The sequence below is a fragment of the Podarcis filfolensis genome (genome assembly GCF_964270895.1).
Source record: "Podarcis filfolensis genome assembly, chromosome: 15".
Classification (NCBI taxonomy): Eukaryota; Metazoa; Chordata; class Lepidosauria; order Squamata; family Lacertidae; genus Podarcis; species Podarcis filfolensis.
Window position 1 is genome coordinate 37,693,797 of NC_139618.1, and position 14,591 is coordinate 37,708,387.

General features: G+C 43.7%; 1 protein-coding gene across 4 annotated transcripts; it reads right to left on the bottom strand.

The window, feature by feature from the left end:
• Positions 1–1,272: 1,272 nt before the first annotated feature.
• LOC310749955 (interleukin-1 family member 10-like) lies at positions 1,273–10,342 on the bottom strand. 4 transcript variants are annotated; one of them, XM_083587279.1, is made up of 5 exons: positions 10,195–10,342; positions 7,847–8,051; positions 4,675–4,815; positions 3,954–4,087; positions 1,273–2,256 (listed from the first exon to the last, which is right to left on the bottom strand). In XM_083587279.1, the coding sequence occupies exons 2-5, from the start codon at positions 7,977–7,979 to the stop codon at positions 2,044–2,046; spliced, it is 621 nt and encodes a 206-aa protein (XP_083443405.1). In that variant the 5' UTR covers positions 7,980–8,051; positions 10,195–10,342; the 3' UTR covers positions 1,273–2,043. The 4 variants fall into 4 exon arrangements, with proteins under 4 accessions (XP_083443405.1, XP_083443406.1, XP_083443407.1 ...); XM_083587280.1 differs by having other exon boundaries at positions 7,847–8,082; XM_083587281.1 differs by having other exon boundaries at positions 7,847–8,085.
• Between the last annotated feature and the right edge of the window lie 4,249 nt (positions 10,343–14,591).

A 14,591-nucleotide genomic window follows, 5' to 3' on the forward strand; every position in this document is an offset into this window, starting at 1 on the left:
AGATCCCTTTTGGGACAGTGAGGGAAGTGATATAACAAACATAAAATGTCTCTCTTTCCCCTTAATAATGAGTTCTCCCCCCCCTATATATTGAATAACTGTGTCCTAGCTGAGGAGACTCTTTAGAGTCCCCTGGACTGCAAGAAGATCAAACCTATCCATTCTGAAGGAAATCAGCCCTGAGTGCTCACTGGAAGGACAGATCCTGAAGCTGAGGCTCCAATACTTTGGCCACCTCATGAGAAGAGAAGACTCCCTGGAAAAGACCCTGATGTTGGGAAAGATGGAGGGCACAAGGAGAAGGGGACGACAGAGGACGAGATGGTTGGACAGTGTTCTCGAAGCTACCAACTTGAGTTTGACCAAAGCCACTTCCGAGCTAGAGAGGAGGTGGGGTTGCGGGCCCACCCCCTCCCACACACGCGGGGGCTGGCTCTTAGCCCCTGCGAGAACAAGGGAATCCCCGGGCTTGCCTACGACCCGGCCCACCAATCGGCGGGCTGGGGAGGCGTGGCCTAGCCCATTTAAGGCCGGCGCGCCCGGGGAACGCCCTCTTTGCCCTGTTCCAGCTGCCCAGTTTTGGATCTCGGTTCATCGCACGGAACCGCCTTTCATCCGATTTTAATCCTTCGTTTACTGTTTCCTTGAACGGTTATCTTCGCTGTAGCGCTCTTCTGACTCCACGACCAGCACAGCCCCCCGAACTCCGTGCGTGCCCGTCTCTTCCGGGCTCGTCTGCGTGTCCGTGCACTGCTGCTGTGCTTTGGTAAGCTGCTGCCGGGCACTTAAAATAAAAGAGCTGAAATCACTAGCATGGTGCTCAACGGGCTGGGTCGCGCTTTTCTTTCAAGCCTTGCTCGATTGGCGGTTAGGCATTGGCAGGGGTAATTGTTATGCAAATGAATGGGGGAAGGAAGCGCCATCACCTTCCCACAATGAAAAAGGGTAGTCCGGTAAAGGACTCCGGGGGGCGTTGCCGTGTCCGAAACCTAGGGAGGTGAGGGCCTACGGCACGCCCCCGAGCGGTGACACCCGTGGGATCCTAGTTGGCGTACTTCAACAGGACTCCCACGCCTGATGGATAACCCTTCCCGGTCTCCATGCCGGGTAGTCGATAGGAGCCAATGCCTAAGGCCAATACCTTCCAATTCCTGTAATCAATAAAGTTGTGGCCTTTTACGCCCATTAACCTTAAATAATGTGTCCGGTGTCTTCATTTCACATGGGGGGAGGGGACATGCCATGCAAGCTGCAGGAGGCAGTGGAAGACAGGAGTGCCTGGCGTGCTCTGGTCCATGGGGTCACGAAGAGTCAGACATGACTAAACGACTAAACAACAACAAAGCTGAGAAGATTGTTTCTATAATTCTTCGTCTGTCTTTTCAAAGCTGACCATTTAATGATTTCCATTCGATCATATATCTTTTGTAATGTGGGTCTTTTCCGTGATTTTGCAAATGCTATTCATGCCACTATAACAATGTGTAAGATTGGGATTTGTTTCTCTACGGGCACAAAAATCATTAAAGACACACCACTGGGTCTAGCTCTATTTTCCACAGAAATATTTCACTGCTTATTCCCACTACTATCTTCCAATATCTAGCTACCTTTTTGTACTCATATATCCATTTGGTAACTGACAGATCCCATATTTTCCCTCTTATACAATTTTTCCCTCATTGTAAGATGCCACCGTGTACTCAACTTGAGACAATTTTCTGTGGGCTACTAAAAAAGCACGAACATCTTCTAAAGAAACCCTTCATCTGACACATTTCTCAGCACATCTCTACACAACACCTTGCTTACTAGTTCATGAAACTTCTGACTGCTCCTGATGTGTTGGTTGTTGCTTTTCATAAAATGCAGCTGATCGGGCTGTAAAGTTGACAGCATCAGCAATGGATGGGGGGTTATTAATTGCTTTCCTAAACTGTCCACATAGTGCTGCAATGGACTTCATTTTGCTACACCCCAAATATATCAGATTCCAGCTTTCAGTTCCCCTTAAAAACAATAGTTCCAATCTATGCTGATGAATTATTTTATTTCAAAATAAAACAGAGTATTTGCAGACCCATCTCGCTTACTCAAACCAACAGGTTGGTTTGGCTCAGGTGAAGTGCTTATGAACCAGTCTGGGAACTCTGCAGACTGAAAAGAGCATGTCTCTTCGCTGCCATCAGTTTTGCTGTAGAAGGTGAAGCTCTTGAATTCCTCATTTTTTTCATAAAGCTGACGAATTTTTCTCTCCTAAGAAAACATGAAAATTCAGACAGAAAAGTTACATGGTATTAATAGGACAGCATGGTTTCTGGATTAACAACAAATAGTCCATTTCAAAGCTTGTGTTCCATGCCAACAGTTTCTATTATCGGGGGGGGGGGTTTCTGTGTTCTATACTACTACATTATTTTTTTAAAAAATGGGGAAATATCAGAAAGCAGTAATTAAAGTTTATTCTATTCCACTGGAAATAGAAGCAAACTAATTAAAGGACAATTTGGAACTAATTACCTAACAGTGTTGACAGGAAATAATGAAGCAGGCAGAAACAACAAGCATAGGAACCTTTTAATTAAAGGCACAATAGCCCCTAAAATCCTGAATTATGCTTTGCCTCTCCACACTGGATAGGCTAGCGCAACAATCACATTCTGTCACAAAAAAGACTGCCACCAATCATGTCTGGGGTAGAAATAGGAAGGATATATAGAATGCAGTGTAATCTACTGTTGTACTATCATACCTCGGGTTAAAGATGCTTCGGGTTAAATGTTTTCAGGTTGCATCCCGCAGCGACCCGGAAGTACCAAAAAGGGTTACTTCTGGGTTTCGCCACTCGCGCCTGCGCAGACGCTCAAAATGACGTCATGCGCATACGCAGAAGCAACAAATCACGACCCTCGCAGATGCGGGTTGTGTTCTGCTCAGGTTGCGAATGGGACTCCGGAACGGATCCTGTTCACAAGCAGAGGTACCACTATATATAAAACACTGTAATGTGCATCCATGTAAGCATTCTCTGTAAAAAGGGGGCAAACAAAAAATAGTCATTCCAAACAAAGTGTGGAGAAGTATCCCTGGGTCTCAGTATTCCTCCTCTGTAAGCAAAGACTATGAGTCATCTTGGTACAGAGTAAGAGGACTCTGTTTAGCACAGAATGTACATAATCCTAATCATAGAGGACAAACAGATATGTGACATGGGGGATTCCCTTTGTATAAGGGCTGCCTGACTATTGAGAGAGGGGTTCAAAGATCTACTGACAAGGACTGCACCTTTAATCCCAACTCTATAAGTACTCTTAAAAAGATAGAGTTTTGTTTTTCCAAAGCTCAGTCACAGACTTTAACAAAACCATGTGGGATGCTCTTATATCCAGCAGGGTAGGTTAATAACCATGCAGAGAGTGTAGATGGGATGAATTGCAAAAAAAACCACACAACCTATCTCTGATATAAGTGGTTCAGGTAATATCCAACCAGATATTACTTAGAAGATAGTTTCATCTTCCTAATGCTTTGAACTTCCATTAGATAAGAACTAGACTGTTCAGACCAGTTGAACTATTGAAAAATGGGGAGGTAAACTGTAAACATAGATTGGAGATAAAACCAAGGATATTTGTCTATTCAGGCTAGGGTTCTCAACAGAGGTCGAGGAGTGTCATAGACTCTAGAATGGTGCTCTTGACATGCATTGGAATAGAGTCACTATCTTCATGACAGGATAATCTTTTAGGATTACAATTCATAGGATTGTAGAGTTGGAAGGGACCATGAGGGTCATCCAATCCAACCCGCTGCAATGCAGGAATCTTTTGCCCAATGTGGGGCTCAAACCCACAACCCTGAAATTAAGAGTTTCATGCTCTATCAACTGAGCTCTCTCAGGACAGAGTGAATTCAACAACTGAAACTGAACTACAACTACACCTGAAACTCACCTCTAACTTTAGCTGAGGTTGACCATCCCCAGACTTCACACAGAACAGGGTGTGGCTCTTATCACTGAGCCCAATAAATATGGGTCGCTTTTTTCGATCTAGAGAGTGGTTTGGGAGTACAACCATTAACTCATCTGGAGAACAACAGAGAAACAGGTTAAATGGTACAAGAGAGAGTGAAAATCATCTTTCAGTGGTGCTAGAGTTTTGGATGAGAAGATACTAATTGGAAGGTGGTGGTGGTGGCGGTTGTTCTTGTTGTTACAAAAATTCATATCCCATCTTTCATAGAGTTCAAGGTGGTGTACATGGTCCTCACCCTCCTCATTTCATCCCTGCAATAACCCTGTGAGGCAGGTTAGACTGAGAGATAGTGACTGTCCCATGGTTAACCAGTGAGCTTCATGGCTCAGTGGTGATTTTAACTTTGGTCTCCAAGGTCCTAACCTAACATTCTAGCCACTACACCATTTTGCTTAACTGTAAGATTTACTGGTGCTGATAGGGTCAATATAGACAAATAGGAATCTTCATATATGGGGAGGAATCAGAGTGGGGTAGAAATGAAAGAAGGTAGATCAGAGCATGGTCCATTTATCAGCAATGGCAATACTCATGCACCCTATAAAAAGAGTGGCAAACCCAACACCTCCATTACCCAAATCCCAAATTTACAAATGATTGAGAAATGCATACAGACGAGAAGAGCTTCAGCAGCTACCTGATGTGTTGGAATTTTGTGGGGCTGCTATTAGTATGTTGTTCTGTAGGAAGAAGTAATTCTGGTTGATATCCCAAAATCTGCACAACCAGGGCTGCCTCTCCGTTTGCACACTCACTGTACTTGAGGGATGCAAAGGCCCTGGGGGAAAATATACATAGACAGATACATATTACACAAAAACATATAAGCCAATAGATATCTGGAGGAGGAAATAACCAACTTGGTTGGCTCTGAACACCATCTTGCACCTTCTGTCAGTTGCCACATTTTTAATTTTTGTGCTACACCTGGAAATAATGTGCATGAGATATTTCACAGGTTGAGGCCACATACCGGTGATTACTGGGACCAGAAGCAGAAGTGGAAAGAGAAATGATTGCTAATTTAACCTATGTAAACTAGGCTACTTTATACACATGCTTCTCTTCATCCAGGCAGCCAAGAGCTATAATCAGAGTTCAAGGACACATTCCAGACCAGGGAGATACCCCAAGAAGGTGGGATTTGAGGCCAGTGGAGGGTGTGGCATGGGAAGAGAGGGTGTGGCCTGGGGAGTGTTCCATGGACCATATCGAGAGGGCTGCTTGGCCATATTTGACCCCTGAACCTAAGGTTCCCGTCTCTCTAATATATAGCATGAGAAGATGAATGCTTTGGTTGGTGTGTCAAGATTCCCTTTTTATATCTACAGTGGTACCTCGGGTTAAGTACTTAATTAGTTCCGGAGGTCTGTACTTAACCTGAAAGTGTTCTTAACCTGAGGCACCACTTTAGCTAATGAGGCCTCCTGCTGCTGCCGCGCCACGGGAGCATGATTTCTGTTCTCATCCTGAAGCAAAGTTCTTAACCTGAAGCACTATTTCTGGGTTAGCAGAGTCTGTAACCTGAAGCGTATGTAACATGAAGCGTATGTAACCCAAGGTACCACTGTACTTGCTTATTTTAAAGCCTTTCAAGAAACCACCTGCGCTGGATCTCAGCCTTAATATTACATTTCTCCAAAATCGTTGTGCCACCAAAGTTGTGCCTGCACAATTGCAGATATCCTCCAGATAATATAACCCTGTAGTTTCTTGATACGTTTTTCTCCAAACCAGCTTCAAGCCAAATGGAAGAAAAAGAATGACCTGGCTGTATTTTAACCTGTTAACACATATACAGCCAAAGTGATGACCATATCCTATGAGGATACAATGGATATCTAAAGAAACCGGAGACTTTGACAGACTGGAAAGCAGCAACTGTATCAGCAGATGGAATTATATGATCGCCTGTTGAGTTTTTTCTTTCCTGGAGAAATCAGTTAAACAGCAAATCAGTTAAAATAGTTCAACAAGAGCACTTGGTATTCAGCCAGGTCAATCCCATTGGAACAAAGAAGGATAAACTATCGCCCAGTACTGTAGTTGCCTCGGCTGATGATTGTGCCTAGGGTGGGGAGAAGGTGGCGCCACATGGAAGCAGAGGAAGGTAACAAGTCAGAGGACAAAATCAAAGGCATGTAGAGACAATTCTGGAAGTATAAGAAATGTCAGTGCTCCCAACTATTCAGTACTGCAGACCCTAAATACAGTGGTACCTCGGGTTAAGTACTTAATTCTTTCCAGAGGTCCGTTCTTAACCTGAAACTGTTCTTAACCTGAAGCACCACTTTAGCTAATGGGGCCTCCCGCTGCTGCTGCACCGCCGCTGCACGATTTCTGTTCTCATCCTGAAGCAAAGTTCTTAACCTGAAGCACTATTTCTGGGTTAGCGGAGTCTGTAACCTGAAGCGTATGTAACCCGAGGTACCACTGTAGAGCCTCTTTTCCCAGTAAGATAATGTGGGTCTCTTAAAGCAGGGATATTGAACCTGTGTGACCCACACGGTCCCTTCCTCCCAACTCTACAATTCTACAATTTATGCAGTAAACTCCAACGCTGCCAGGTTACAGCTTCCTTAAGCCCTGATCCTTGGCCATGCTGGCTGGCGCTGACGTGTGTCAAGAACCTAACAACATCTGGAGGGATGCAATTTCTCCACCCTTGTCTTCAAGGCATCACACTCTAGCCTGTCTCCAGGAGTCTTTTGACATTATCTCTGAAGACTGGTTGGTATCTTATGGCAAGGAAGAAATGTCCCTAATTGTTTTGGTTGGAAGTTGCTGTGGTGATCACACAGGGTCCCCAGACGTTTCACCGTCTATTGATCCCTGTGCTACCACTTTACTTCTCGCTGCCACCACCCAGGCCCTACCTGGGACAATACTGAATCCAGTCAGGGTTAAATTGGAACATAAACTTCTGTTTATTTATTGCAGTTTAACAAGCATGTGGTTTCATAAACAGTATCGGTCAATTACAATCATGGGGTGCCTATCCAGACCTATAACTTCCGCTACCTGCTCTCACTCACTAAACCACCTCTCAGATATTTACTTGTCTTCCCAGCCCCTAACTGTTCCTGACTCAGCTTATTTCGCTACACTAACTCAACCTACCCACAGACTCTATCCCAATTCACTCCCACTCCAACCAACCACCCAACTCCCAACGAACTCTCGCCTCCACCCCTCCCAGAGTTGGTTTTATAGTGCCTCTAACTCCACCCCCTGGGTCCTGATTGGGTAACCTGTTTAACTATTTAACCTCCAGCACTCTCATATGTTAACGTCACAGTTGCCAGAGGGGGACTTGTCCTCACTTGGTTAGTATACCTATTGTGTGGGTGATAAAAATAAAGCCCCTTTAAATGTAGTTGATTGAAATGAACATTCTAGAATCCGTAGAAATCAGAACATAAATTAGGTCATATTCATTTCTTTACAACTATGTGATACTTTGGTATATATATTTAATATTACATATACACATAAGGAGCATTTATTATGATACCAAAGAGGGTGCTCTGTTTAGTTGTTAGTTGTGTTTTACAGACCATAGAAATTATCCAGAATTTTCTGTAGGTGCTATTTCTTCAAGATATTTTAACCTGTGTTGTAAACCACTCAGGGATTTGTTTAAATATAAATATTAAATTTTAAGTGCTCATTAATGGTTATATGTTTTAAATATTGATTATGAAATTTCAAACAAGAAGAAGAAATTTTTACATTGGCTAAATAGGGATATATGCAGTTCGGGTCCTTTTCTAGGGTAACAAACAGAAAAGTAAGAAGTTGCTTTTCACCTGATATTGGCCCAAATGCAGTGAATAAATCTGCCATTTCCTGATCCCAAGTTTTCTTCCTCTTGGCTTCCACCTCGTACGGCTCACATTTCTGGGGTCCCACCTTATGGGGCTCATACTTCTGGGGTTCCATCTCTACAGCGTCTCCCACTTTCTCCAGTGCTTTTATAGAATTGCTTGAACTTCAGGCTCTTGGATGCTTTTTCTGCAGGCACAGCAAAAATCCTGAGAGGGAGCTACTAAAAGAGATTGATATCATAGGCTATGATTCCTGATGAGCAGAGACCTGACAGCATCCAAATCTTTCCAAAGAAAGGTGGCTGTGGAGCAGGTCCATTGATCTGCCAGGGATGTTGTTGGACTACAACTCCCATCAGCCCCAGCCAGCATGGCTAATTAGTCTGGGATGATGGAGGTTGTAGTCTACAATATTTGGCAGATCGCAGGCACCCCATCCCAGTCTTATGGCCTATGCTACAGTCTCACCTTCGGGAAGCAAGAGTAATGGATTATTACTGGAAAAAGTATAGAGTGAATGGCCTCATTGCAAGCTGCCTTTTCCTGAATCGGACTATTGTCCCATCTAGCTCAGATTTGTCTACATTGGGTGGCAGCAGCTCTACAGAGGACCCCCAGGCCGAAGTCTCTTCCTGCCCTATCATACAGGCAGGCATGGAAAGAGGAACCCATGTGTGGCTGGATTTTTAAACAGTGGGGTCACAGCCCTACGTTATATTTAAAACACATTTATACCATTGTAACAGTAATGGCTTGGCTTTCCCAAAGGAATCCTGAGAACAGTAGTTTACCCCTCACAGAGCTACAACTCCCAACACCCTTAACAAACTATAGTTCCTTTATTATTATTATTATTATTATTATTATTATTATTATTATTAAAAGAGAGAGAGAGAGAGAGACCCAGTGTGGTGTAGTGGTTTAGAGCAGTAGACTCGTAATCTGGTGAACCGGGTTGGCGTCTCCGCTCCTCCACATGCAGCTGCTGGGTGACCTTGGACCAGTCACACTTCTCTGAAGTCTCTCAGCCCCACTCAACTCACAGAGTGTTTGTTGTGGGGGAGGAAGGGAAAGGAGAATGTTAGCCGCTTCGAGACTCCTTCGGGTAGTGATAAAGCGGGATTATTAATTTTTTATTAAAAAACAAATTAAAAAAACAAACTATAGTTCCCAGGATTATTTGGGGAAAGGCTGTGCTTTAACTATTGCTTTCAATGTCCAATTGAATAGAGCTAATAGCAGGTTTGCCAGGCCAAGGAAGAAATTTATTACGGAAATGCACAAGGTAGCTGACAGGGGTATAATCATAATAAACCAAAACTTTTTTTTTTTAATGACAAGCTATAAATCAAGTGGGAAGGACCTGTGGTCCTCCAGACACTGTTGAACTCCAACTCCCAGCAGTCCCAACCAGAATGAGGAATGGTTACTGATGATGGGAATTGTAGTCCAGCAACATCTGACTGCTGTTTCCCATTTCCCATCACAAATGGAAATCTGTGCTATTCTCATTCTTAAAATTTCAGAGAAATATATTTAGCTTTGGCTCCCAATGCCCATAATGACAGGAAATTTAAGTACCATATTTTTCGCTCTATAAGACGCACCAGACCACAAGACGCACCTAGTTTTGGGAGGAGGAAAATAAGAAAAAAATATATTCTGAATCTCAGAAGCCAGAACAGCAAGAGGGATCGCTGTGCAGTGAAAGCAGCAATCCCTCTTGCTGTTCTGGCTTCTGGGATAGCTGCGCAGCCTGCATTCGCTCCATAAGACGCACACACATTTCCCCTTACTTTTTAGGAGGGAAAAGGTGTGTCTTATAGAGCGAAAAATATGGTATTTAGAAATGGGCTAAGGGAAGGTCTGTACACAGAAATATGTGCCTTACAGGTGCCTTACTGGAAGCAGAGAAGAGCCTTCCCAGCCAAAATGGCGCCGTGGGGTTGTATTCAACCCCAGGGGTGGGGTCGGCACTGCCATTGACCAAATAGGCAGGCCAGCTGCAATCCACTTCCTAAGCCTGGGTGAAGCTGATACGAGTTCCCCCAAGCCCAGGAAAAACTCTCGCCTCCAGCACAACCACTGGATCCAAGGGAGGCGTTGTTGCCTTCCCACATTTACAAACAGTTTCTCAAATTTTTCTTCTCTTCTCTCCTTTCTTTATGCTTCCACTGCTCCCTTATTTTTATTCAACGCCCCCCCCCCAATTGCACCTGAGGCTACTACCACCACCCACTGGATGGTTCCAGCGCCCCACAGACTGTGGCTTAGCCCCTGCGGGAAATGCTGATCAAGTCCAAGAAAAGAAAGTTTAGAGTGGACAGTACCTGTGCTGATTTGGGAAGTCCGGTACCTTGAGCTGCAGATTCCCTCCCTGTGCTCTCCGCAAGGAATTGCACAGCGCTTTATAGTTAACCCGGTGACACTGGTGGGTGTGACCAGGTGCTGAAGGGTTATTTTGGGGTCAAATACGTGGCTGAGCCTGATTGTAGAGCTGCTCTTTCTAGAAGCTGGGGGCCCTGGAACACTGTAAAGAGGAACTTAAAGCAGCACAAGCTTTCCTTTGAAATCTGCACTTCTCTAAATTCTGCAACGCAGTTCTCCAGGCAAGTAATGTGCCCAGAAATGTATAAATTAAAGTGTGCGTGAAATATTTGTTGAAAACAACGCTGTATTAGTGGGGATTGCTTTGCAAAAATGTGCCTGTTAAGCAAGAGTGCATACAAAGATTTGCATACTAGAAGAAATTCACATTGAAATGCTGCTGATGACCTTTTTTTTTAAAGAAAATGCAAACTGAAATGTGAAGAACTGAACTTTGGGTTGTATCTAATGCTAGTTCTGCTCAGGGCCATGGAAATGAATGGGCATGATTGACTTCATTTCATTGATTTCAGTGGGTCTACTCTAAGCAGAACGTAGCTGGATACAACCTTTAAAATTGGAAAATGAGAAACCAAAAGAAGCCAACATTGACAGATTTCCCCACTGAAAGGTGGGGCTTTTGGGCCTCTCCGTTGGCCATGTTGAAAGATCAGCAAGTTCCCTTTTTCCTCCTCTCTCTCAGTACGTTTTTCCTTTTGTGCCGTGTCTCTTAGATTGTGAGCCAGAGGACAGGAACCCTCTTCTCACTGGTATTTGTATGCCTTTTGGGGAACCTTTTCTGACGGAAGAGCAGAGAGGGGAGGAGGAGGAGGAGGAGGAGGAAAACAACAGCAGCAGTGACTTTTGGGGAACGCCTAGTTGGATTTTGACTTTCAGATTCAAAAAGTTCTCAGGCACCTTTCAGGGCAGCCAGCCTGTTCTGTTTCCAATCAGTGCAGCCCATAACGTCATGCTGAAAGTCTGCAACTTTTTAACATATATCACACACACACCTTCAAGATGACAATAATGCAGTAACATTTGGGAAGCATCACAGAACAACGAATGAAGTGGAATGATATGCAGATGTACCAGTATAAATCCACCACTGATGTTCTATTATAATTGCGTCAGTAACATGTTGCAGAATAGACCTGCAAGAAAATACCAATCTAGACAGGCCCAAAGTCTCACCTGTCACCACCTGCTTCTTTATCCTTTTTTACTGCTTTGACCCTCAACATCCATTGCTAGCAGCCTGGCAACAAAGGATTTTGATCCCCATTTGACAGAGGGCAGCAATTGGAGCATTATGCCTCTCACGTTTGCATAAGTGCATCTTGCACACTTAAAACTGAAATTAAAGCTCGCTGTCCCAAAGTCCTTCCTGGGAATGCCAGCCCAAGTCTCACATGACATGTAAAGAATGATTAATTACAAGCCACTCATTTTGATTATAATGCTAGTGTTGAAAAATAGGGCAGTGCCCACTGAAGTTCCTTTTAGCTTATGAATTGTAGGTATTTCTTTTTCTTTAAGAAGACAAATGGGAGGGAGTGGCGCTCCTCTGTCTCTTAATATCACAAAAGGGAATGAGGAATAAATTCGTTATGGATTTTCACTGCAGAAATTGCGTCGGTCAGTACAGATGCTTACTGGATCTGGCTCTGCCAGATTCCTCCCTGATTTTCAGGGCAATGATGTAAAACACTTAGAATTTTGGTTTGGCGCCTCAAAGGGGTCCGCTACAGTCGGAGAAGACGGGTGACTTCCAACCAAGGAGAGAAAGAAGCAAGCAGCTTTTTAAAAGCAAAGGTCCTTTATTCGATTTCAACTGGGTTCCCTGTGCAAAGGTGACAAAAGGTATGAGGAACCCCGCACAAAAGTAAGTTCAGAATTTTATACAGTCACATTTGTGGGTGGTTTTATTCATCACAGGTTTGTCAATTTACAAGGTAAGGGTGCAGGGTACATGGGTGCAGGGTGCTAAAGGGAGGTTCGGGTGCAAGATACAAGGTAGGGTGCAAATCCTATCTACATGAGTAAGGTAATACCGAGAGATCCAGAGGTGGCAAATGATATTGAATATACTTGGAGTCGAGTGTGGATTTCATGCTCTTTATTCAGCTCATAGTGGTGAGGAGGAATGGAAGTTCCCCCAGAATGTCTGCTTTATATACATTATTGACACAATGGGCCCCACGTGATTGACTAATTCTGGGATTCACCTGTAGGCCAATCAGGTTGCAGATTCACTTCCACTTGGAGCTGGATTGGATGGCTCCTGTGGACCAATCAGACTGCTGCATTCTGAATCGTATTGTTCTAGGACCAATCAGACTGCTGCCTTTTGGATCCTATTCAACTCAGTACATAACACATATGATAATCTGGTTTTTCTAGAAGAACAATAGGGATAAGCGTTTTATCTAACAGCTGAATTCGTCTCCCTGCAGGGTCAAAGGAAATGGATCTGGTCCTCTGGCACTTTACGAAAGAAGGAAGGGGAACTGAGTGGAAGTGATTGGGTTGAGGCTAAAACTAACATTTATACAGCACTTTCATGGTTACAATAAAGTGATGCAATTTGAATACATGGATTCCAGTTCTTATTTTCCTGAAAGTAGTTAAAATCATTGAGAAGTTGAACAAACACCGATAAGGCACAAAGATACAAAGGGGTCAATTTCATTTGCACATATGCCAAATGGAACAATTGCAAAAGGGTCACAGTAAGAATTCACATTTACAAGTAGTAAAGACACAATTACAAGGGGCGGGGACTAAATACAATTTAAAATTACCTGGTTATAATTATAAAAAAAACACTTGATTACAATTACAAAATAATACTTGGATACAATTATAAAAATAGAGATAGGGTAAAGTGAGGAAATAGGGTAATGGGCAGTGCAGGGAGGAAAGAAAAATGCTTTATTTGACAGAAAGGGGATTCGGAGGAGGGGAATAATGGGAGAAGCGAATTAAAAGGAGAGCAGACGAAAGATAAATTGAGGAAAGGCTTTATATATCTCTCTCTTATTTTGTCTTCATTTGATTTATTTGGTCTTGGCTTTCAGCTTCTTAGCTATTTTTCTACATCAGCAAGATGGATTGATGGGCAAATCTATGGTTATTCTAGACTTTATTTCAACCAAATTTTTTTAAAGTAGCAAATTAATGTTTTTTAAAGATACTGCATTGAACAATACCAATCAAAAGACATTAAGGAGGTATCCTGTAAGGGAAACAATATTAGAATGATCCAAGTCTCAGGTATCAATATCTGAAACGAGGCTTTGTGGAAGCAAACAGCATTGATCATGGCTCATCCAAGTAGCAATGTCCACCTCTGAGATCTCTGACTCATTGATCATTTTTTGCTGATTGCGGAGGGAGCTTTTTTAAAAAAATAATGCACCAGAAATTGTAAGCAGGGGCTTCTCCCACTGTTGTGCTGTTACACACCATTTCCTGACTCATTAGCAGAGGGGTCACCAACACAGCCCCCACAGACGCCATGGCTCCTTAGAGGTTTTCCCTTGACACCCACAAAGCCTCTGAGCCTCCCGCTTCACTCATTGCCCTCTTGGCCATGGGGTGGTGAGGAGGGTTGATTTTTTATCCCTTGAAATGCCAACAGGGCTGAAGGGGGAAGTGGGAAGAGTGACACTCTTTCCCACTTCCTGTTTCATCTCTATCTGCTCCTCGGGTCTCAGATTAATTCTACAGCTTCTCGCTGTTACTGAGAGCCCACGGAAAAGCTAAATCTGTGTGACCACACTTTCTCCCTTTCCATCTCTCGGAGGGAGAGAAGTTACCAGATGGGATGGCATCCACAGAACTCACTGAGAAATGCATATGTGCTCACAGGTGTAAAAAGGTTGGCAACCACTGCATCAGCAGGTAGCTCTGCTATTCTTGAGCCCTGCCTGCGGATGATTTCAACCTTGCCCTCTTGACTAAAATGGGAACTGGTAGTGTGATCCTGTACATGAGGACTCAGAAGCAGGTCCTGTTGAGACTTAAGGTAAAGGTAAAGGGACCCCTGACCATTAGGTCAAGTCGTGACCGACTCTGGGTTTGGGGTGCTCATCTCACTTTATTGGCCGAGGGATCCGGCATACTGCTTCTGGGTCATGTGGCCAGCATGACTAAGCTGCTTCTCTCCTCTGCAAGCAGGAAAAGGGTAATTTGTTGCTGGTGATATGAAATATACTCGGAGTCGAGTGTGGATTTCATGCTCTTTATTCAGCTCATAGTAGTGAGGAATGGAAGTTCCCCTGAAATGTCTGCTTTATATACATTATTTACACAATGGGCTCCACGTGATTGGCTAATTCTGGGATTCTCCTGTAGG